The sequence below is a fragment of the Neopsephotus bourkii genome, unplaced genomic scaffold, assembly GCF_033783945.1.
Source record: "Neopsephotus bourkii isolate Nb327-2 ecotype Australia unplaced genomic scaffold, CSIRO-AGI_Nbou_v1 NB_1181, whole genome shotgun sequence".
Classification (NCBI taxonomy): Eukaryota; Metazoa; Chordata; class Aves; order Psittaciformes; family Psittacidae; genus Neopsephotus; species Neopsephotus bourkii.
In genome coordinates, this window is record NW_026901666.1 from 2,213,777 (window position 1) to 2,235,501 (window position 21,725).

General features: G+C 37.4%; 1 protein-coding gene across 1 annotated transcript in view; it reads left to right on the plus strand.

Moving 5' to 3' along the window:
* The window catches only part of KIF5C (kinesin family member 5C), an 80,679-nt gene that overhangs the window by 24,863 nt on the left and 34,091 nt on the right, over nt 1-21,725 (plus strand). Inside the window, exons 2-9 of the mRNA XM_061363732.1 lie at nt 1,485-1,575; nt 8,175-8,248; nt 12,766-12,870; nt 15,508-15,556; nt 16,422-16,477; nt 17,301-17,388; nt 19,478-19,602; nt 21,548-21,652. Of these exons, the coding sequence (XP_061219716.1) occupies nt 1,485-1,575; nt 8,175-8,248; nt 12,766-12,870; nt 15,508-15,556; nt 16,422-16,477; nt 17,301-17,388; nt 19,478-19,602; nt 21,548-21,652 (693 nt within the window). The remainder of the gene's footprint in view (nt 1-1,484; nt 1,576-8,174; nt 8,249-12,765; nt 12,871-15,507; nt 15,557-16,421; nt 16,478-17,300; nt 17,389-19,477; nt 19,603-21,547; nt 21,653-21,725) is intronic.

A 21,725-nucleotide genomic window follows, 5' to 3' on the forward strand; every position in this document is an offset into this window, starting at 1 on the left:
TCTTACCAAGCAAGGTGCTTGGGTGTTCTGGTGCCACCTCGTGCCAGCATAGGACCATGACTTACTTACTGAATGATTTATAAATTGCTTTCATATCCTTGAGATCTGAAATTCTGGGACAAAACAAGAAGAACACACATTGCAGGCAAACACCTTTCTGTCTCGTTTCCCTGTGGCTGTTAAGTATCCAAGTTTAAGGAGCAGGCAAGTGTAAGTTTATGATCTGCTTGAAGTAAAATCACAAAATGTGACAAAAATGGTTAATTGAGCACAGCATTTGAACAGCTGGCAGCGAATGACAGGAATGGTACATCGGCTCACCAGAACAAGACTCCTACTTTTGAGTATCCAAAGTTAGCTTTGAAGCCTTTGTCATGTTCTCAGAGCAGGTGTCGCATATTAAAAAGGATATATTAACAGGCTTTGATGGAAGATAAGAAAGATGTTGCACATCCTCTTAGCGTAACTTTAAATAAAGGAATTGTATTTTAAATGTACATATTTTGCTTGGTTTTGAGTTGTAAGGAGATGAACTGCTGTCTTAAGAGTTGATTTGCCTTTTGAGTGTCATGCAAGTCTATTTTTAGGATTGGTAATATGTGTTTCTCTTGTAACCTATTATACTTGCTACAGAGGAATCAAAATTTCATGGAAGTGTATGGGTGGGTTGTGCTACAACATATCGACATATGAATACGTGTCAGTTGTGGTGTCCCCTGGGAATTAAGGCAGCTCCGTGTCTGTGGTGAGATAGTGGCAGTTCACAGTCTGGAAATGGCCCCAGTCCCATTCAAAACATAATTTTTGAGCTCTTTTCACATGGTATCTTGCTATTTGTTAGTGTTAAGGATAAAAATTGTGACCATTTCTGAATAAAATACAAGATTAGGGTAAAACAGCAGTGACTGGGCTGCCTGGTTTGGGTCTAACCTGTGCTATTACCGATACACATTTGCATGGTGAGCATAAGAATCAAGCCACTCTATTTCTGCTGAAGGAACACATAGGGTGCTGGGAAGTGCTGGACCACCCCAGCCTCAGCAGAAGGCAACTGTCAGGACTTGCAAACTTCTGATTCTGTCAGATCTGATTGCCGTTTCTCACACCACAGCTTTCACTAGCTTGCCCCAATGAACAGCAGATCTTTTTGCAAATATTTACATGGCTATTCTTCCTTAACTCCTAGGAGAGGGAGGAAATGACTTTCAGTTACTGATAGTTCAGCTTATTGCTTCCTGCAACTGTAGCCAGTGACCCAAATGTGAACACACAGAAAATACATGCTGTGTTTTATTTGCCAACTGTAGAAAAGATGAGTTTGGAGCACATGAGATGTCACCTCTGTTTAGTCAACAAAATATTGTATCCATTGCACTGACTGGCTTCCTTTGTAGTAAGTGCTGCATTACAGGATGCCTGTTGTATTTGGTCTATAAACTGTTTTACATGTTCTTTATCTTACAGTGTTTCTGTCTTGTTTGCAGCAAGGGAAACCATATGTCTTTGATAGAGTGTTACCTCCTAATACAACCCAGGAGCAAGTTTATAATGCCTGTGCCAAGCAGATTGTTAAAGGTAGGTGTTGTCTTTGTTTATTCCTGCTTGTGGGGAGGGAAAAAGATGTCTCCCTGTGTGCCCTCAAGCTATTTAAAGACTGGATAATAAATGTTTAGATGTCTCTATTAGAGTGTAATAACTGGTAATTCCAAGTGTTTCCTTTTTTAAGGATGTGTCTGTGTAAAAAAAAACAACAAAACACAAAACAAAAGAAAAAGGGCTGAAGAAATTGCAGTAGTTGTTCCTAATTTTCTCCTTTCGTGTGACTGTTATTCCACCCAAATACTTGATTTTTGTGATATATGATAAGCAACAGAAAGCATGTTCTTAATGCAGTGTGAGACTATGGGATGAGTGTGGAATAGTTGTGTCTTTGAATGATAGACGGACCATTAAAGGAAAACGGAAAAGGCACTGGTTTTGTAGCTGCTTTCCAGGCAGATAGCTTGCATTTAAAAATGAAATTAGAACAGAAGTGAGTACTGGATGGCATCCTATTTGTTTAAAATAAAACCTTCATAAACTATTGAAAGTTGAAGTTTTTAACTTGAGAATCAAGCATTTTGGGTGCATTTTAATTGCGAGTCATACTTCCACCACCTGCCATACTTCTCCCACATCCCAAATCACCCTCAGACCTCCCACTTGGTTCTGATGCTGGATAGTCCATCTGTGATGGTATTACAGCTGCTACAGCTTCTCAGGAGTTACAAGTAGCACCTGATCTAATAAACCAGTTATTCCCTGGTTTTGTGTGGTGCCCCTGCACCTTCCAAAATTTGATCCTCAGCTTTTGTTTTCAAATCGAAGTATGTAGGCAATGCAGATGTTGTCAGAGCTGGTCAGAGTTGTGCTTGTGTAGCAGCACAAGGCTGTACATTTAACACTGGAATTTATGTGGTATGAGAGATTCAGGGTTGCTCAGAGGTTCAGGAGCTACTGATGCAGTGTTAAAGGACTTGCTAGTGTTTCAGGCATGTAGCTGATCTGCTGTGAGCTTCTGTCAGCCAGTGGGGAGAAGTCACCAGGGTGAGCAGTGCTGCTGCAAATCCTGGGTTCTGTTCTGGAGGAACATCGGTTGACTTGCGCAGACAGCCTGGAGCAAACCAACATGCATGTAGTCTAGATGACTGGGAGGAGGACCAGAAGCTAAATTGTTTCATGTTGGAGAGAGGAAATGAGTCATAAGATTTCAGTTGCCTCCTCTCAGAGGGGAGCCTAATTATGGCAATTCTAACTTCAGACGGGTAAGGCTTTAATAAAATCTGGAGGGACTGGAGATGTAGAGCTTAGAAGTCAGTAGTTTGGGTTGCTGACACACCACTCAAGTTTTGGAAGTTTGGGGAACTGTTTCAGTATTACAGTGTGTGTGCGAACAGAAGCAGCACATCGCTGTTTGTAGACTTGGGGAGTCTATTTATATCCTCTGTGGCAGCTGGTTTCCTCTGAAAATGGGGAGAGAAATAAAATCCTGTTTGAGAGGAAATTGGAAGACCTATATGAATGACTATGCCTTCTTCATTAGCCAGTTAGAAAGGCAAATACTTTCCAAAGTCCTACTTAAAAATAGAGTTAAAACACTTTTGCATGTCTATTAACTTAGACCTTCTAGATGACTTGAAAGGCAAGTTTGTTGAGGGGGAGGGTGTAGGAGAAAGGAAAGGAGAAAGAGAAATGGGGGGGGGGGGAGAAAGAAAAGCAGAAAAAGTGAGGACAGTGATGGGGCAAGAGAGAAAGGGAGATGGGGAAAGAGAGTGCAAAACAGGGAGGTGAGGAGGGAGAGCACAGTGTTACTGGAATGATGTTCTTGAGCTCTAGGCTTACATTTCCTTAGGTTTAATTTTCAGTTTAAAGCCTAATAAATTGAAGAATGTGAAATGGATAGGACTTTTTCTGATAGACTGGAACAATGTAATTTACTACATGGAAATATGAGCTAAGTGCATTACACTGTTTAAGTCTTTGAGACTTTTTTAGATAGCTTTTCAAGGTTACCATTTGTTATCAGATTTCATTATACTTCCATGAAATGGCTGATGGTTTCATTGTGATTAACGTTATCACAGAAAATGCCAGCTGGCCTAACACTCTAAAACAATGGTTATAACTATGTTTACAATAAGAATTACCTAAATGAGTTTTTCCATCACTAAAGAAGAAATGGGATTAGGTTTAAGTAAACAGCTCAATGACTAAGTCGAAATGTTTCATGTTCCGCACTTGAGAAACGGGGATATTTTTTTAGAGGAGGAGAAGCAATATGTGTGTTACAGCAATTTGAATCAGGGTGGGTGCTGGGATGGTGTTCATTCAAGGTACTCCTAGCAGCAGAAGTACTGGTAGTGGAAGTGTGTGGGAAATCATCACTAGTGCATGTGACCACAGCTTGGGAACTTGTGTTTACATTTCTTATAACCAAACTAAGAAATATCGCTAAATCTGAAAGGGAACAATAGTGTGTGATTGCCACCATTTTTGCTTTGTTTCCAATTGCTCTCTATTGCCAGAAAACAGCTTTATCTTCTTAATCTATGCAGATGGATGTCTGCATCAGGATTTTGCATTCTTCCTACATTTACAGTGAGTGAGAATATGTAATGGCCCAAGCTGTGAGCATGTTAGCGCGTGTGTGAACATCTGCACATTAGTGTTATCCGTGAGGAGGAGAAAATTGTTTTAATGATATTTTAGGTGGTAAGCTTGCTTTCACTGCTTAGCTTATTGACTTTCTATTCTGGTTACAAATACAGGCCTCAAATGCTGAGTTGCAGAACCTAGAAAATGGAAAAGATAAGTATAGAGCTAAAAATTTGGCTTTAGGAATGAGGCTGAAGGGGCTTCTGTAGAGCCATTTGGCTTTTCTTCTTGCCATTAAGACTCCTAAACTGGTCAGTGGTCTATCTGCAAGGTCTCCAGCACACAGCTCCCCTTGGCCATTTTTTGCAAAGCTCTGCTGAGTGCTCCAATGCTGCTGGAAGGACTTTCTAGGTCCCTAACCTGAGCAAGGCTGTGTTGTACCCCTGCACAATAGCTGCCGTTCTAGACTGTTGCTACCTGTTCTATCCATACTCATGAAAAAGGCCATTCTGCAGCAGCTGAATGGCTGAGTTGAGTAGCTGTTTTATATGGGAAGGGTAAATCAAACTGATAATCGCTATAGAAAGAGTTAGATGAGGAATTAAGAAAAGCACTTTGACTGGTTTTGTTTGTTAAGAGTTACGTAGAAATCCCAACTGATCTTTATTCAGTCACTTTGTGCACCTGTTGTTTCCCCTCCTGCTCCCCCACTCTTTTAAGTTTTGTGCAGGCTGTTTCTATCTGGGACTGTCTACTCTCTTTCTTCAACTGACAGATGGTATATTAACTATCATAATGTGGAAAGCCTTCCAACAAAAATAACCTCTTCTACTACTGAGACCACTGGCATTTTTTAATTGCAGCTGATACAAAAGGCCAAAAGGCTATTTTTTATTTTTTTTTTGTGAAACAAAGTATTTTTTGTTATTTGGGAAGGTAAATTGCTTACCTATGCTTCTTCAAGCAGAATGTATCTTAATATACATTGATGCAAATTCTGAGCAATTTTCTTACATAACAGTTGATTAATCAGGTTATTTTCCCCCTAGGCTGTGTACCAGTATAGAGCTGATGCTGTACCTTGAATTCACCTGGGCATAATAAGCCTTTTTTTTTTTTTTTTTTACTTCAAACTTCTTTTTTCTTTTTCTTTTCTTTTAAAATTTTCTAAGTTAACTGGATGTGGCAAAAAGAGGACACAGTGGAAGCGAACTTTTAGATTCTGTTCAAATGTCCTGGGAATTTAAACGTGTTTGGATGCCAAGTGGTATTTTCGAAACAAACAAGAGTTGCATACGTTGGCTCAAGGATTTCTGACCCCCACCACCCTCTCCCGCCTCTTCTGCCCCAGGATGATTATTTTTTTTGCTGCCTAAACACCTTTGAAACTAGTTCTGTGCTTCTTCCAGACACTTCAGCTCATTTAGCTGATTTCCATCTGAAGAAGAAAATGAGCCTTCCTTATTTTCTAACTTAAAACAAGGTTTTAGTTTAGAATAAAAAATTCAAACACAAATACTTTCTTTCCTTCTGGCTAACGGAGATGGAGGCTTCCGTACACAATAGATATGGAGTACTTACAACTGGATGTAGCCTCAAAAGTTAAATATGACTGTTTCTGTGTTGTGCTTATAAATGTGTGTGTTCAATTGGAAAAGTTAAGTTTTAAATATTATTTATTTATATTTAAGCTTTATATTTTAAAAGTTTCAAATACAGTTTCATTACATAGTGCCTTGCCTATAGGCTATTTTGAAGTATAGTATTAATTTGATTAACTTTTTTAAAGGAAATAAAATTTTTGTATTTATACAAAAGATGTAATTTTTATCTCCTGTGAGCTGCGGCTGCTGTTCTAACACTGCAAACCCTTGGTTGCATCTTTACCTCTACCTCCTTGGTCCTGTGATTCATATTTCTGCTGGTTTGCCTGAGTTATACCCATCAGTGCAAGCTGAGTGGGCCTCCTAGCAGAATTCATTTTAAGGTTTTAATGCTCACAAGTCTTCAGGAATTTGCTAAGCAGCTATTTTTCCCTCATTAATACTTTAATGTCTCCCAAAGCCAATGCTTAGACTATATTGAGGATTTATTGGGAAGAAAAGCCACTCAAATTGCACCTGTGAAAGTTCAAGTGAATGGGCTTTGAACGTATTGCAGAGGGGGAATGAGGCTCACCACCTGTTTTCTCCTGCATTCAAGCTACCTTTGTTGTAGCACTTACACTCAAATTCATTCTGTGTTGAACTGAAAATGAATGAGATGTTCCCTTCAGAAAAGAGCTGGTGAGGGAATGTTTTGAAATAACCAGTAACATGGTCCTATTTAGCAGGTGAAGTAATGGGTTGAAGGCATGAACTCAAGATAGCACTGCATCTGTGCCTGGACATCTGTTTTTTTATCTATGCAATTGTTATTTATAATTACTTATTTTAAGCATTGTTTCCCTAAAGCAAGAATAAGCAGAGTATCTATTTCTGTAAACAGATGAGGATGCTAAATTTATACAAAATGTTAATACCAGAATGACAGTAATTAGAATCTCTTTGTCATTTTCCTGGATTTCAAGATTTGAAAAATTTACCCAGCAATACTTTGTAGAGGTCTATACAGCCTCTGGCTTGTCTGTTCTCTTCAGCTCTCCAAAACAGTTCTGACACAACTTAAATAGTTACACTCTGTGTTTAATTAGAATATGTATTTTTAAAATGTCTTCATTCCAATTTCATCCTTACTCAGTATTGCTGTATAGGAAATGTTGGGTCTGTGTAGCAGTTGTCTTTGAAAAACATCTCCTTCCCTTTATTTTTATCAATTTCTTTTCTTTGAAATAACCTTTCTGTTGTTTTTCTCTGATTTTTTTTTCATGTTTGTTTCTTCTTCATTCTTTTTATATTTTTCTAATGTGTCATATTTAAGTACTCTTTCTATCTGGATCAGCTACACACAGACATATGGAAATACAAATGAGATTATAAGTGTTTGTGTTCATGTAAATGCAACATATATGGCATGTTATATAATATATAATAAGTGTATGTATTTCCTATAAATACACACACGATACATACACATAATATGTGTATGTATTTCCTATAAATATACACACATGCAAACAGCTTTTTTTCTCCTGCTAGCCTGTATTAGTACAGATATAGAGGGGTGAGCAACAGAATAAATATTTCAGAAGGAAGGTGGGCATCCTGGCCAGCATCCTTCTTGCTGCATTTGGGATCCAGGGGGATCATTCACAAGAGTCTGATGTGAGCTCTGTGGGGTTTTTAAATTGGAGGCTTCCTTAATTTTTTGTGAGCAACTATCGTAAATATTACTCTATTTTTTATTCTTACATGAAAGCTGCATAAATAGGTGCCCTTACTTAAGACTTCAAATTCACTTGCCTGGAGCAAGTCCTACCCAGTAATCCTTTCAACTGCAATGAATGGACATGGGACTGCCTAAGAACCAGCTGGTTTACAACCCTCATGGATTTCTAAAAGCTACTGTAGACATTAACTGCTGCAAATTTAAAAATGGCTATTTTTTATATATTAATGCAATATAAATTTATTCATTCTGCCTTGAGAGAAGTATATTTCAATAAAGCCAGTTCTGCTTATATGACTTTCTTATTGCTTTTCTCTTATGCTTTACAGACAAGCTTGAAAATTAATGAGACCATGAACTGTTGAGGGTGATATAGTAGTAAAAGTACACAGTATGAGTTTAATTTTCTGTATGGTGCATTTGAAATGCAGGCAGTTTTCTGTTTCCCATGTTACACAGGTATATCAGAAAATGTCTGGTGTCCAGAGATTATTTTTTTTTCCCTAGGAAAATGAGATGTCAGTAATTCTGCAATTCTTTAATTTAGATTTTATTATGAATTATTTTTCTTCTTAAAGGTTGTGTCATATTTTTCTTTCTGTTTATTGCACAAACTATTTTCTAATTGAGCACCAGCATTGTAGAAGACTTGAAATTATGATAATCAAGCTTTAAGGTGGCAATATGAGTTTTAATTGTTTTTCTTCCCGCAGATGTTCTTGAAGGATACAATGGCACAATCTTTGCTTATGGGCAGACATCATCAGGAAAAACACATACTATGGAGGTACAGTGGCAAAATTAATTCAGTTTGGTAGAAGCAGTAGAATTATATGTCCCAATTACTTGAACAAGCCAACTATCTGCTGCACTCGGCTGTAAGTAATATATAAAAAGAGATCTGGGTATGTTTAGGTTCTGTTGCCTTTTAAGCTATAGTATTTCTTTCAACGTGGAGGGTTTATTTTCAGGAGATGGCTACAGATATCTAGCCAGACTAAGAAGTGGTGATTGAAAAATATCAAGTATTTTCTCTGTATTTGTTTTAACAGTTTAGCTATGTGTATATCTTAAAGGATTTGAGTGAGATTTGTTAATCCACAAATGAAAACGATAATAAGGGTCTATAGAGTTCCCTTGCATGCAGGATTATGAAAATTCCTGCCTTGGTTATAGGTTTTCTCATTTGCACTCCCCTTCTGGGAATATCATTCGCACGTGCTACAGCACAGATGGATGAATTTGAGAATTGTTGCTTTGGAGGAGAAAAATGCCAAATTGTACCAAATTCCAGTGGCCGAAATCCCAAGGCTGTTCATATTTCTGCTGTGTGAAGTGTGTCAGTTTCTGCTGTGTTTATTTATTTATATTTTTAACTGTTCAATTAGAAGACATTACATATTTTAGGCTTTTGCTAGAAAAGGAGGACCATTCAAGCATTTAACCCTCACATAGGATTGTTCCATCACAGTGCTGTACAAGCTTGGAGCATTTCAGTTCAACTGGGAACATTTAATGGGAGGTCTAAAGCAAAGTTTTGCTAAATAAAAGGAAAAAAACAGTTTTCATTTGTTTAACAGTATCAGATGGTTTTGCTATATGGTTAACACAGGTGACCTACCTAACCTGAAGGTTGAGTAGAGCAATATTCCTGTGAGCCAAAATGCCCTCGTGAATTTGCTGTTCAGTTGCCACAGTTGCTCCTTTCCTGGAGGATGCAATAACTGATACCTCACATCTAATTAAGTCTGTCCTTGTGAGGATGGGGGAAATCACTAGCTCAGCCCTCACAGATGGCACAATGGCTGAGTAATCCACCAGCTCTGAATGTAATTAAATCAAAATGTCTGCAGGGCTTGAGCTGGTGCTTCCACATGGCATGGGGAAGGATCTCTTAAAGCCAATTTATATTCAGAATTACAAGCTGTGATAAAGAAAATGACTGTAGAAAAATGGCTGGTTTACTTCTTTAATAAAGAAAAAGCTGTCATTTTAAAGTGGAACCAAACCTATATTCAGTTTTAATCCCCCTTTTAACCTAACATCCTCTTGTAAAGTTGCTAAAGTATGTTGTAGAAGGAAAAAATAGTCTGAAGTTGAAGAAATAGTAAATCCTCTTGATAAAGCTGTTATGGAGGATTTTCAGTGAAATACTTCATAGTATTAATCTTAAACAGGACATGGTAGTGTAATATAGCCAGGATAGGCTTTCTGACAGAGATAGGTCCTTCTCCTGTGCCAGATAAAGCATTTACCAACCTGTATAGCAAGATAGATACCTTCTTAAAAATTACATATTCTTGCTCATAAGATTATATTGATGGGCTTTGACATTATAGTAATTTTCAATACTGAATCCTTACAGATTGTAGTTATTGTGTCTACATCCTGAAATAAAACAGCACTGTCTCAAATGTTGCACTTCAATAGCTACTGCCTGCCTGCTATATTTAAATGTAGAAAGTAAAGTTATTATTTAAATGAGAGGCTTTAATGAGCAGAGAACTCTCCATCTGGGTGCTTTGGGTTAGTTTACAAACTGCAGTATCAGCGTAGCAGCAACAGCACATGTCTCAAACTTGTTCTGAGGTTACAGCTAATTCCATGAGAGTGGGTTTTGGGGTTTTGGTGGGGTTTTTTGATGAGTTTTTGGTTGTTGTTGTGAGTGCTTTTTTGGGTTTTGGGTGGGGTTTTTTTAATTTTATTTGGGTATTTTATTATTACTTAATTATTTTTTTTAATTCCAGCTGTCCTGTGAATAGCCTACTTTTACCCTCTTACCTTTCTCTTCCCTTCCAGTTTATGGTCTCCGTAAATTATTGTAAGACCTGCTTCAATCGTCTCTTATTTTAGTAAAAATCCATTTATAATGAAGTAAAAAATGAGTATTTTTCGATGCATGACAGACTGTCGGTGTTGCAGCCTTTTAAAGATCTTAACTCTTCTTAAAGTGTTGAATGTGATCTTGTTTCATTGTAGTTTCTTCTGACTTAAATAGCGAGAGGGCTGGAGCCCAAGAAGTTTCAGATGCAGTGATTGAGTTACACTTAATCATGTTTTACAGATTGATTTCTCTTCTGAGCTGGAGAAAGCTATGTAAAAGAAAGCATAATTATTACAGGGCTTGTTGGGGTTGGAGGAATGTTTAATCAAATGCGTTTGTAAGTTATCACTTCCCCACACTTATTAAGGGATATGCTTACCTGGTGCAGTGATCCCAAAGCCGATGCACCTCTGTGCAGACAGAATTTTTTGCAACAAATCTTTGAATTCAAATCATCCTTTGGCTGAGATAATGACACAGCTTGGTCAAAGCAACTACAGAAAAGGGGATGCTGCATAGCTCTATCAGTTTTTGCTCTATAGCTGCCTTTGCCACTTCAGGAATCACGCATTTTGCAGTACTTCATAGTGTAGACATACCTTTGGTTGGATTTATGTGCGCTGAAGAATTATCAACCAATCTATGTTTTTTCCTAGTTTAGGACAAACTCCTTTTTCCCTCTTTGGGAAAACCCTCTCCGTGCAGTAATACAGGATAGTCAGTTGGTTTCAGTGGGCTTTTCAAGGACTTCTTCAGGGAGAAGAAATGGATAGTGTGAAAACTGTATCACAGTCTCTGTTCAATAACTGCACTGTGTGACAGAACGGAGTAGTGAGCTGGCAGGATAAAACAATGTTGGGATGTGTGCTTATTCAAAGTTTCCCCCTCCATCAGGGATTTAGTTTATTCAGTCACCTTTTTTTTTTTCATTCTTGTAATGTGAAATAAAATGGTATGTCATATGACAAGGACTTTTCTAGTTTTTGAGAAGCATAATAAGATGTTGAATATGGTATAGCACTTAATGCTTTTGCTGCATAAGGCAATATTACTTGTATAATATAGATGAAATATTCATGGTTTAGATACAGCTGAGTGCTGCTTTCTAGGGAAGGCAGTCAGCAGCAATGTAACTGATTTATGTATATTCCCACCCCTTCCCCCCCCCCAGATATTTATGTAATTTGAGGGCAGAAACCTAGTAACTACTTTTAATGCAGGCTTTGAGACAGAGGGAAAGATTTTGTCAGTTGTGTGAAATTTTCTTTATCCTAGGCTGATGCTTAGAAGTTGACTGTCATTTCACCAGCTTTAGTAAAAAGGAAGCCATGTCTAGGAAGACTATATTTGAGTATACTAATGAAGGTTGAGAAACTTGCAAAACCGATCAGTATGACTCACTAGTCATTCACAGACATGCTTAATACTGGAAAACATATGTACATTTGTATGGTTTTCTTACTATTTTGCTAAAAAAAAAAATAATCTGGTGTTTAATAATTTTTAGCAAATACAGATTAAATCTGACTTCCCATGATTTGGAATTGTGTCATTACCCACTATATTTAAAAGAAAATAAAATTCCCTACAACTATATGGAGTGACATGCTTTGTGCTGATATGGGCAGTATTATTTGGGCAAAGATATATTCAAAAGTTGTATTACAGTTTCTAGATGTCTAGATGCAGTGTTCTGATGGAGTCTTACAACTACTGAGTTGTTATTGCATATTTCAGCAGTTTCATAAAACATTTGGAATTAACAGTGCAGTGTATCCTGTAGTCAGAAAAGGCTTTTATTTCAAGTCTATTTTTCTATTCAGTTTTCAAGTGGTGTTAGCTTTCCTGCATGTGTCTGTCAAAAAAAGAAATGTAGAAAGGAGCCACATACGAGGGAAATAGTTGGTTTTAGTTAATATTCAGTTCTTGAAAGAAAGGAGGAAGGTAGTTGTACAAATTAACATGGAGAACAGTAGCATTCGTAAGGCACAGCTCCCTGGCAATAGGCCCAGCAAGCTCAAATCAGAATATGTTACTCTAATCCTCAAATCCCTGCAACCCAGATTTCCCTTTAGCTTTCTAGCATAGTAGTGAAAGAGATACAAAATGTTTTAAAACTTCTTGTTTCTGACATATTTCCAAATAACTGATTTAACTGGGAAAACTGGGCTGTTATTTGTACATTTGTGTTTATTCGTCTGTCTTTGGCTGGAGAGTGGCAGCATAAATAGCAGCAGGACAGCATGCTTAGCAAATGGCAAGAGCTGACAAAACAAATAGGTGTTTCATTGGGTGAAGAGTGCTAAGACATTGAGTTGTTCTGCCACCTTTTCTGTGCACTTATATCAAGTGAATCTTCTGCAAGAGCAGGAGATATGTTCATAGGGACCTGCTGAAGGAAAGTGTGTTTGGACAAGGCTTTCTTCTCTCTTGTGCCTGAGTAAGGCTTTCCAAGACATGGTTTGATTTTGTGTCTGCAGGGAAAGCTGCACGACCCTCAGCTCATGGGAATTATTCCAAGAATTGCACATGACATCTTTGATCACATCTACTCCATGGATGAAAACCTGGAGTTTCATATAAAGGTAAATGCAGAATGATGTGTTATGTAATGGGTCGGATGGAAGAGAATGGGGCTGGACGGGAAATCTGCATTTATGCTATAACATTGTGCTGCAGAATTTTTCCTTTCTTCCTTTTATAGCTCAAAAAAAAGCATTATGTTCCTAGGGATATTTACTAGAAATAACCTAATACAGTTACTAGCCTTTGATGGAAGTTTTTCTTGAGTGTGTTTTCAGCTCAAGTTCACTAGTCTGTTGATTGTCTTGTCTCTCACCACAGTTGATAGGCTAATCAACATGTTAAGAAAACACTTCCTTCACTTCAGCTTCCCCAAAGACTGTTCATTACTTATGACCATAAATACTACTGATCTCCATGGTGTTTGTGAGAATACTGACATGCTGTCCTGTATAGTATGTGGGTTTGAAATGGAGGAAAGATGGCTTTAGGCAGTTTACAGAAAGACGTTTAGAAGTAATTTTTTGCTCAGAAGCCTGTGTATGAATTCCTTAAGATGGTGGTCTAAGTCTCAATTTGAACAGCTACTATGGTTTTCCATGTCCCTATCTTGATCCAAAGCATATGCTCTCTCAAATTTCTTGAGTGACCTTTAATTCCTACTGTTCATCGAGTCTCCTGGAGAGCGTTCAGCCGTGGCAGGGGGTATTGGGCATCTGGCAGACTTGGGGTCAGGTACAGCTTGTTTCCAGGCAGACATCAGTAAAATTATCCAGTGAAAAATGAGTACTCCTCTGTCATCCCTCCCTTAAAATGCATAGACTATACCTAAATGGCTTCAGTACAATTAAGTAGCTGAGCACAGACAGTGTGAAAACACTGTCCCTTCTCCTAATGTGACCAGGTGATGCTCTCTGAGAATCAAGCTCTCCTCCTTTGTCTCTCTTGTACCTAACAGTTAGAGATGAGTGGATTTTTAGTGCTGCTTGCATTAAAGACCTTGAAGCACTTCTGGGGGGATATATGTGTGTGTATATATTTTAATAATCTATCAGAGAACCTCTGAACCAGCCACTGATCTTCCAGAAAGACCAGGTCATTTTGTATTGAGAACAATCTTAGCAGTGCCTGCTTATGCGCACGCTCGTGAAGTACACACAGAAGGAGCAGCCTTATGAATTACAAATAAACCATGTGAATATTTGAATAGACCTTAGATTTTAAAATATTGAGCTCTTTAAGAAGAGACACCTCTGGATTTTTGTAGAAATGCCTTCCATAGGAGTGACACTGATTTCTCTTTGTAATCTGTAAAGTTGTCCTGTGGGTGTTGCTATTCTACATGATAGCACTTGGATACCAACAGATGGGGACCCCCTTGTACAAGATGTAGTAAATTCCTGTCCTGGCAGATGATTATCATTTTATAAATCATGTTCTGCCAGCAGTGAATTGTCTCAGTGGTTTTCTTATCATAGTTGACATTTATGAATATCTTAACAGAAAAGCTGCCTAAATAACAGTGAATGAGTGAGTGATTATACAAGGAGCTGTCATTGAGAGAAATGCATGTTCTGTCAGTGGGAGCAAGAATTTAACTAAACTGTCATACTCTTTTAATAACTGAGCCAATATTGAAAATTAACATCATTTTTTTCTTCATTCCCCTCTTTAATAGAGGCACATTTAAAACAGGGAGGTGTGTTGGTCCTCAGCAGTGTGTTAATAGGATAACATAAAGCACGTGAATTAAGTCTGGGAGACCAGGACTGTTAAAATGAGCTGATCCAGAGGATGGCTTTAAATGGGCTGCAGGTGAAGTAAAATGCATAAAAGCAAAATGTATATCTATTTAATAGCAGTTGTCACATAGGAAGATCAATTCATTGGTATAAAACCCCACATGATTTATTTTTCACATGAGAGAAAAAGGTAATTTACTAAATAGCTAGAATTTACTGATACCTAGAGTTTAGCCACCTAGTATTCTAGCTAAATAATCCCTGGGTAAAGCTTATTTAGGGTCTGGTTAAGTACCATGCCCCTAACACATTTGTGTTTGCTACTGAGTTGAATACCCTTTTGTTAAGAAAGTCATTCATTCATTCATTCTCCTTCTCCTTTTTTTTTTTCTTTTCTTTTTTTTTTAGGACAGTTGTTTCTCTGTTACAGAAAAGCTCATTTTCAGTTTCTTCTTTGGGACTTGATTCAAGACAGAACTTTTATTTATGCTTCATTTTAAATTGAATTTGCTATATATTGCTTATATTGCTTAAGCTTATGTAACTCGTATGTTAAACCACCAAAGGTGCTGCCTGCTTTTGTGCTGCTGAATATCAGTGTACCTCCTACAGTTGTCAAACTTGACCCTTCTCATGATGCAGCTATCCTGGTATGATAGTAGTGAAATTGATTTGATTCTGTTCAACACTTTTGGCAATTTTGCCTGTGTTAAAAACAAAAAAGAAGATAAGATTTGTCTAAAGTTGTTTTTTTTCCTATACTTTCCTGATGAATCACTGATAAAATGGAGGAAGATCAGTGACTTGTAAATCATGCAAAATACACAGATGTTCACGTGGAAGATGTGATTCAAACTATGTAGGAAGTGGGTTTTATTTTTAGTTCGGTGCTTTTTATTTTGACAGATATGAAAATATAGGTACAAAGATGTATAAATCTAATGTTTTTTTAATTAGGTTTCCTACTTTGAGATATATTTGGACAAAATAAGGGACCTACTTGATGGTAAGTTCTGCATTTCTTGTGTGATTAAGTGGTTTTGGGCTTGGGGTAGTGCTTTGAATCAGTGCTTAAGGGGAAACAGCTGTTTTCTTTGACAGTAGCTGTAAGGGTTTGTGAAAAAGAATTTAGCAGTTTTAAGTCATCTGATCTCTAACTCTTGTGCACTTACGTCTGCAGTGCTGCATAGCTTGGTTATAAAAGGGTACAGAGAATTTTACAGACTTCAAGGCAGGTCTGAGCCTCATTGACAATATAAGTTCTCAAAGTCAAGCTGTAATAATGTACATAGTGTTCCATTGTTTTCTGTTGTGTTTTGATTGTTTCCTCCTCCCCACCCCTGTTAGCTCTGGATGCATTCAGTTCAACGTATTCCTTGCTTTGCTTCTGTTAGGTAGAATTTATTGGGAGTGATCTGTATTTTTTTACAATTTGTGTCTCTGTGTATGTGCACTGTATGTTAATGAAAGTGTGAATTGTATGTGTGAATCATTCTGAAGACAGAAATACATGCTAATTGTAATACAAAACCAGGAACAAGTATTTGAGCTGTTCTGAATTCCTGCGAGTTCTTCTGTCTCTTTTGAAATTCTTGCTGCTTTGGCAAAACCCAAATTGGTCTGTGTTCATTTTACTAATCCACGCAATAAACAAAAGTTTCTGTGGAGTAAATTTAGCTTTGAAGAAACAGGTACAAGGTGAACAGAACAAATTTAATGTAACAGAAATATTGGTAGTTCATAAGGAGTGGGAAGCAACTGCAGTTCTCACTTACAAATTTGATATGTACACAATATTTGTCTGTCAGTTCTATAGGTGACACATTATTACCTGTGGAGTATTCTTATTGATTGCCATCTTTTTTTTCTAGTGTCAAAGACAAACCTCGCTGTACATGAAGATAAAAACAGAGTCCCATATGTTAAGGTACAGGGAAAATTTGATGTTCAGTTTTTCATTCTTTCTCACATATTCATTTATTTACACATTTTCATTTGTATCCCAGTGTGTTTGCCGAAATGATTCAACTTATGTTTGGAGTCTTGAATGTTCAAATAGTATTGGTCCCTGGATTTAAATAGTTTCCTGAAATATTAACAGGCTTGAATCATTAAAACATTTACATTTTGATAGTATGGTGTTAAATTTTAAGTATTCATATTCCCATTTCATGGCAGATGTGAAAGACAACATTTTGAAGAATTTTGTTCTTTAATTTTTTTGCATATGTGCTATAATCTCACAATATTTTAGAACAGATTTGTTGGGTTAGGAATTTGTTCTGTAACTTCCTGCACCTCACTTAAGCATAATATACTTGTAATGAACATATATGAAACTTAATAATATACATAAAATTTTGTTCTGTTTATTGTCATCCTCAGGAGGGGTAAAAAAGAAAGATAAAATAATTCCTGCAGTAATATTGTATTAAGGCAGAGAGCAAGGACTATGCATCTTGTCTTGTAATTTGAGAGAGTGAAACTAATTTGGGTATGTAAACTAACCCAAATTAGTAGTGGGAATATATGCTGTATCAAGTCTTTAATCTGGTGAAAGAAAATTTTCTCCCAACTTACCCTGAAAGTCATACAAAGGCATCTTTTGTCCTCTGCCTTGCTAATGATCATGTTGGATGTTGATGGTTCTTCTAATATTTTGTTCACCAGTGCTAAATACCCTTCCTGATGGCATTTGGAGTGCTAGCGCAATTCCTAAAGCTTTCTGGTTTCAACTTGCATTTTTCTAGGGTTGTACAGAAAGATTTGTATCGAGTCCTGAAGAAGTTTTGGATGTCATTGATGAAGGGAAGGCTAACCGTCATGTAGCCGTTACAAGTAAGTATTCTGTGAAGGCTTTTCGGGCTATACAGTGTGGGTGATTGTAGCTTCCTATTGACGTATTGATTCTTCACATTCACAAAGTACGGATGTAATGATGCACAAATTATAACGCTTTAAAATGAATAGTGTGTTCCTTTTTCACTGCTTCACTGCATACAGAAACATTTATTGACTTTCAGCTTTGAGAACTCCTGAATTTGAATTGGCATTATATGGTATTGTTATAGAGTGTCAAATATGTATTGTTACACAGTGTAGATATCGTGAAATTATGTCTAACTGAAGCTACATAGCTACTCTCTTCTTCGTGCTGCAAGCCTAGAACTCAAAATAATTCACTGCTCAAACAGCAGGCAAAGACTGCAGAGCAGTTGTCAGACTCTGCCTATCTCTTGCAAGTTATCCCAGTGAAGCAATGACTTGGACTGAGTTCCCATGATGGCAAAGCAAACAAATCTTCCTGAATTAAAAAACATAATTGCTTCAGCCTGTGCCAGATTTATTGACATTGTGTTGCATGCAGCCTACTAGCATTACAGCAATAAAAAGGATGGGTATCTTTGGCCTATTCCCAGTTTATTCTGTAAGATGTCTTTGATCCAAGCAGTCACATTGGCAGGACCGCAGCTTGTAACTCAGATCTTTGAGGTGGGGTATTCGTATATTTTTTAATACATAAATTGATTTTTTATGACGCACAGAGTAACTTCTTTCTCTTCCATGTCTCTACCTTCTCATTTTGTTAAACACTATACTGTCTTAGCTGTCCCATGCGTTTCTCTCGTAGTAATAGAAATGAATTATCTTTTTTTTTTTGAAGTAATGTTTCCTTCCATTGTTTCTGCTATTCTCTTTATGAAAAAATACCCAAATACAGCTTTTGCTGTGGTACCAACTGTTGCATTTGGTGCACACAGAAAAGTTCTGACAGAAGCTGACACAGAATGAATTTTACCTAGACTGAAATCCAAGGGGCAAATTTGGAAGCATTATTGAAAAAAACTGGGTTTGGAGGTGGAGAAGAAAAAGGGAGTTCGGAGGACTGCCAACATTGCTACAAATGGGAATGGGTGAAAGGTGGTAGTGGGGTTTCTGGTAACAGAAAATAGAGAAAATGGATGAGAAATGGTTTACTGATTCTTAGTGCTTTGTTTTTGCTACTTTATGAAACTTCAAGCATAACATGGTTACGATAAAACTTACAACAAGTGAAAGCTGACACTAACTGCTTGTGTTTTACCTGTGGCCTGGGTGAAGAAGGATTTTTAACTACTTAAGCAATAAATATCACTCTGAAATTTGAATTTAAATAGCATGGTTTTGACAAACCTTTTGCTAAATGTTGTGAGATCTCCTCACGCAATTGGACTGACATGTGCCCAGCAATTATTTTTATTTCTCTTTAAATTCTCTGGCTCAGCTCAAAATTATTCCTCTGTCCAGGATGCTGGGCATAACATACTCATTGTAGTTCTGTGTCTAAATAGTGTCTGTTATATTGCATAATTTTTTTGTGTAAGCTGTCTATGAAGAAGCATAAAAGGACAGAAACTTTATTTCTTACTGTGTCTGTGAAATGTTTTTTTATTATTCACAGAATTCTAGAATGCTTTAGGTTGGAAGGGACCTCAAAGCTCATCCAGTTCCGACCCCCTGCCATGGGCAGGTACACCTTCTACTAGACCAGGTTGCTCCAAGCCCCATCCAGCCTGGCTTTGAACACTTCTTATGCTATGATTTTTTTACTATTTTTGGTCAAATTTTATTGCTTCAGGGGAACAAAAAACCTTTTTTTAAAAGAAGGGAGAAAAAAAAACAAACAAAACCAAACCAGCTTTTTTCCAAAGATTGTCATTTAACATGAAGCTGGTTCATCTGGTCATGTTGGGAGAAAGCAGGAGATCATTCTGTAGTCAGTGAGTGAGCCTTATTTGCAGCTCTTGGCATGGACACTTCTGTCAGTACAGCGAGCTGGGTTCTCCAGTCAGTGGTCTTGCACTTTTGAATTTGCTAGCCGTAGGCAAGCTCTAATGAAATAGAATTTCTTTGTCACTTAAACAAAACCTTTCAAATATGATTGCAGATATGAATGAACACAGCTCTAGGAGCCACAGTATCTTCCTGATTAATATTAAACAAGAGAATGTGGAAACTGAGAAAAAACTCAGTGGAAAGCTCTACCTGGTAGACTTGGCTGGAAGTGAGAAGGTAATCTTCCCTTTTACCTTAACTGCTGAATGATCCTAGTGGGATCACTAAACTGGTTATGTGAATGTGTGTCAGTGCCAGCTAAGCTAGGTTTTACAGAAGTCTTACCTGAGGTTGTCATTAGTATGTCAATCTTTTTGTTTCTTTCATGTGGGGTGGAGAAAAGGAGCAGATTGGAACTATTTGTATGACATGCAAAACCCAAAAGCTGTAATATATCTTTGTTTATAATGAAGTGGCTTGAACCAGAGTATTTTTATATAGCTTTACACTTAGTTATGGGTATTTGTAGAAAGTAGTGTAATGCTTATGGAAGTTGTCAAATGAGACAGCTATTTTAATTTGCTTATGTTCAGACATGTCCTGTTTCTAAGTTTTCTGTAATTATTTCTCATATTGATCAATGAAGTAATAGCAGTTAATGCAGTTACACAGCTGAAGTCTATTTGAAGCTCACTGAATGACTCTTTTGATACAGAAAATATAGAAAAATACTAACCAGAAAAGAACTTGTATCTGTTTGCCAAAAGAGTAATGGTCTAGAACAGTACTGCAGTGCAAAAAATGTCATTGTTTCCAGGTTCTCATTCTAACATCTTCTGGAATGTTAAAAATGGTTTTACTGTAAATGAAATAAATCATAAACCTCATCATTTTTCAGCACTATGGATTTCTGTATTCAAGCTATATTACAGAATAGTTTGGGTTGGAAGGGACCTTCAAAGGTCATCTAGTCCAAGCCCCCTGCAATGAGCAGGGGCATTTGCAACTAGATCAGGCTCCCCAGAACAACATCCAGCCTGGCCTTGAGTGTCCCCAGGGATGGTGTATCCACCACCTCTCTGGGCAACTTGTGCCAGTATTTTACCACCCTCACTGTAAAAAACCCTGAGTAACTACTGGGCATGTCAAAATAATTATTCATGGTGAAGCAATGTCTTTCACTGTGGTGGCAGATTTCTATTTCTTTCCGAAAATGAGAAGTAAAATAAAAGTATTTGTTTGATAGACTACACAACTTTTAGGTTTGATCACTGGGACACGCTATTTGATAACCTGTTGGTACAGTGTGGAAGCCATCCATCAGAGTAATTAACCATGTTAATTTCCTTTATTGCATATAATACTAAACGTAAAATTAATAACTTTGTGGTGTTTAGAAAGTGTGGTGTTTCAAAAATAAGTCAGGCTTTACTCTTCTCCGAAAACTACAATTTTGAGGTTTATTTTTTTGGGACATTGTACAGAAAACCTGAAATGAGGGTTTCCTTGGTAGATTGTCTTCTTAAAAAATACAGTTATGTTTCTTTTTATGTCAAGTGGTATTTTTAGAGAAAAGTACAGATTCTGTAGTTTTAATACAGAGAAAAATATATGGCTTTATTCTACGTTTTTGTACACTTCCCCACCCTTCCCATCCCCCAGAAAAAGAGAGACAGAAAAGATGATAAAAATGTGTTGCTGTCTAAAAGAGTGATGGTCTTAGGCCGCCAGACTTCTCAACTGGGCCACCTTGGGATCGAGTTTGTGGACCAGTAAACCTTGCTTTCAGGATGAGCAAGATCATACTTTTTCTATCCTCATATTCTTGGTCCATGCAAGATACTCATTTGGTGATGTATACTGTGCCAGTAAGCATGCCCTGAGAATATTCCTGTGATGTTCAGTAGTCCCCAGGTGTCCTCAGGTGAGCACAGTCTTACCAGCTTTTCCCTTCACAAAGTAAGGATCAACTTGCTCTTATGCTGGAATAAAAGGGAAGTATTACTACAGGCTTCTACTAAGAGAAAATTGCATATAGAATTCTCCTTCTTCATGCTGAGGTTAAGTTTGCTTTGTTTTAATTCCAAGGGATCTTTAACTGTTGCACTTTCTGCACTGTAGCCGTACTTGTACAGATGCTTACTGATAGCTGAGCCTGACTGTTGCCTGTTCTCTTTGGTAGGTCAGCAAAACTGGAGCAGAGGGTGCTGTTCTTGATGAAGCTAAAAATATCAATAAGTCTTTGTCTGCTTTAGGCAATGTGATATCTGCCTTGGCAGAAGGAACTGTAAGTAATCCTGTTTTGTGTTGTTGAAGAATGGCTTTTTATTTATCTGTTTCTTTGCCATGCACATAAAAAA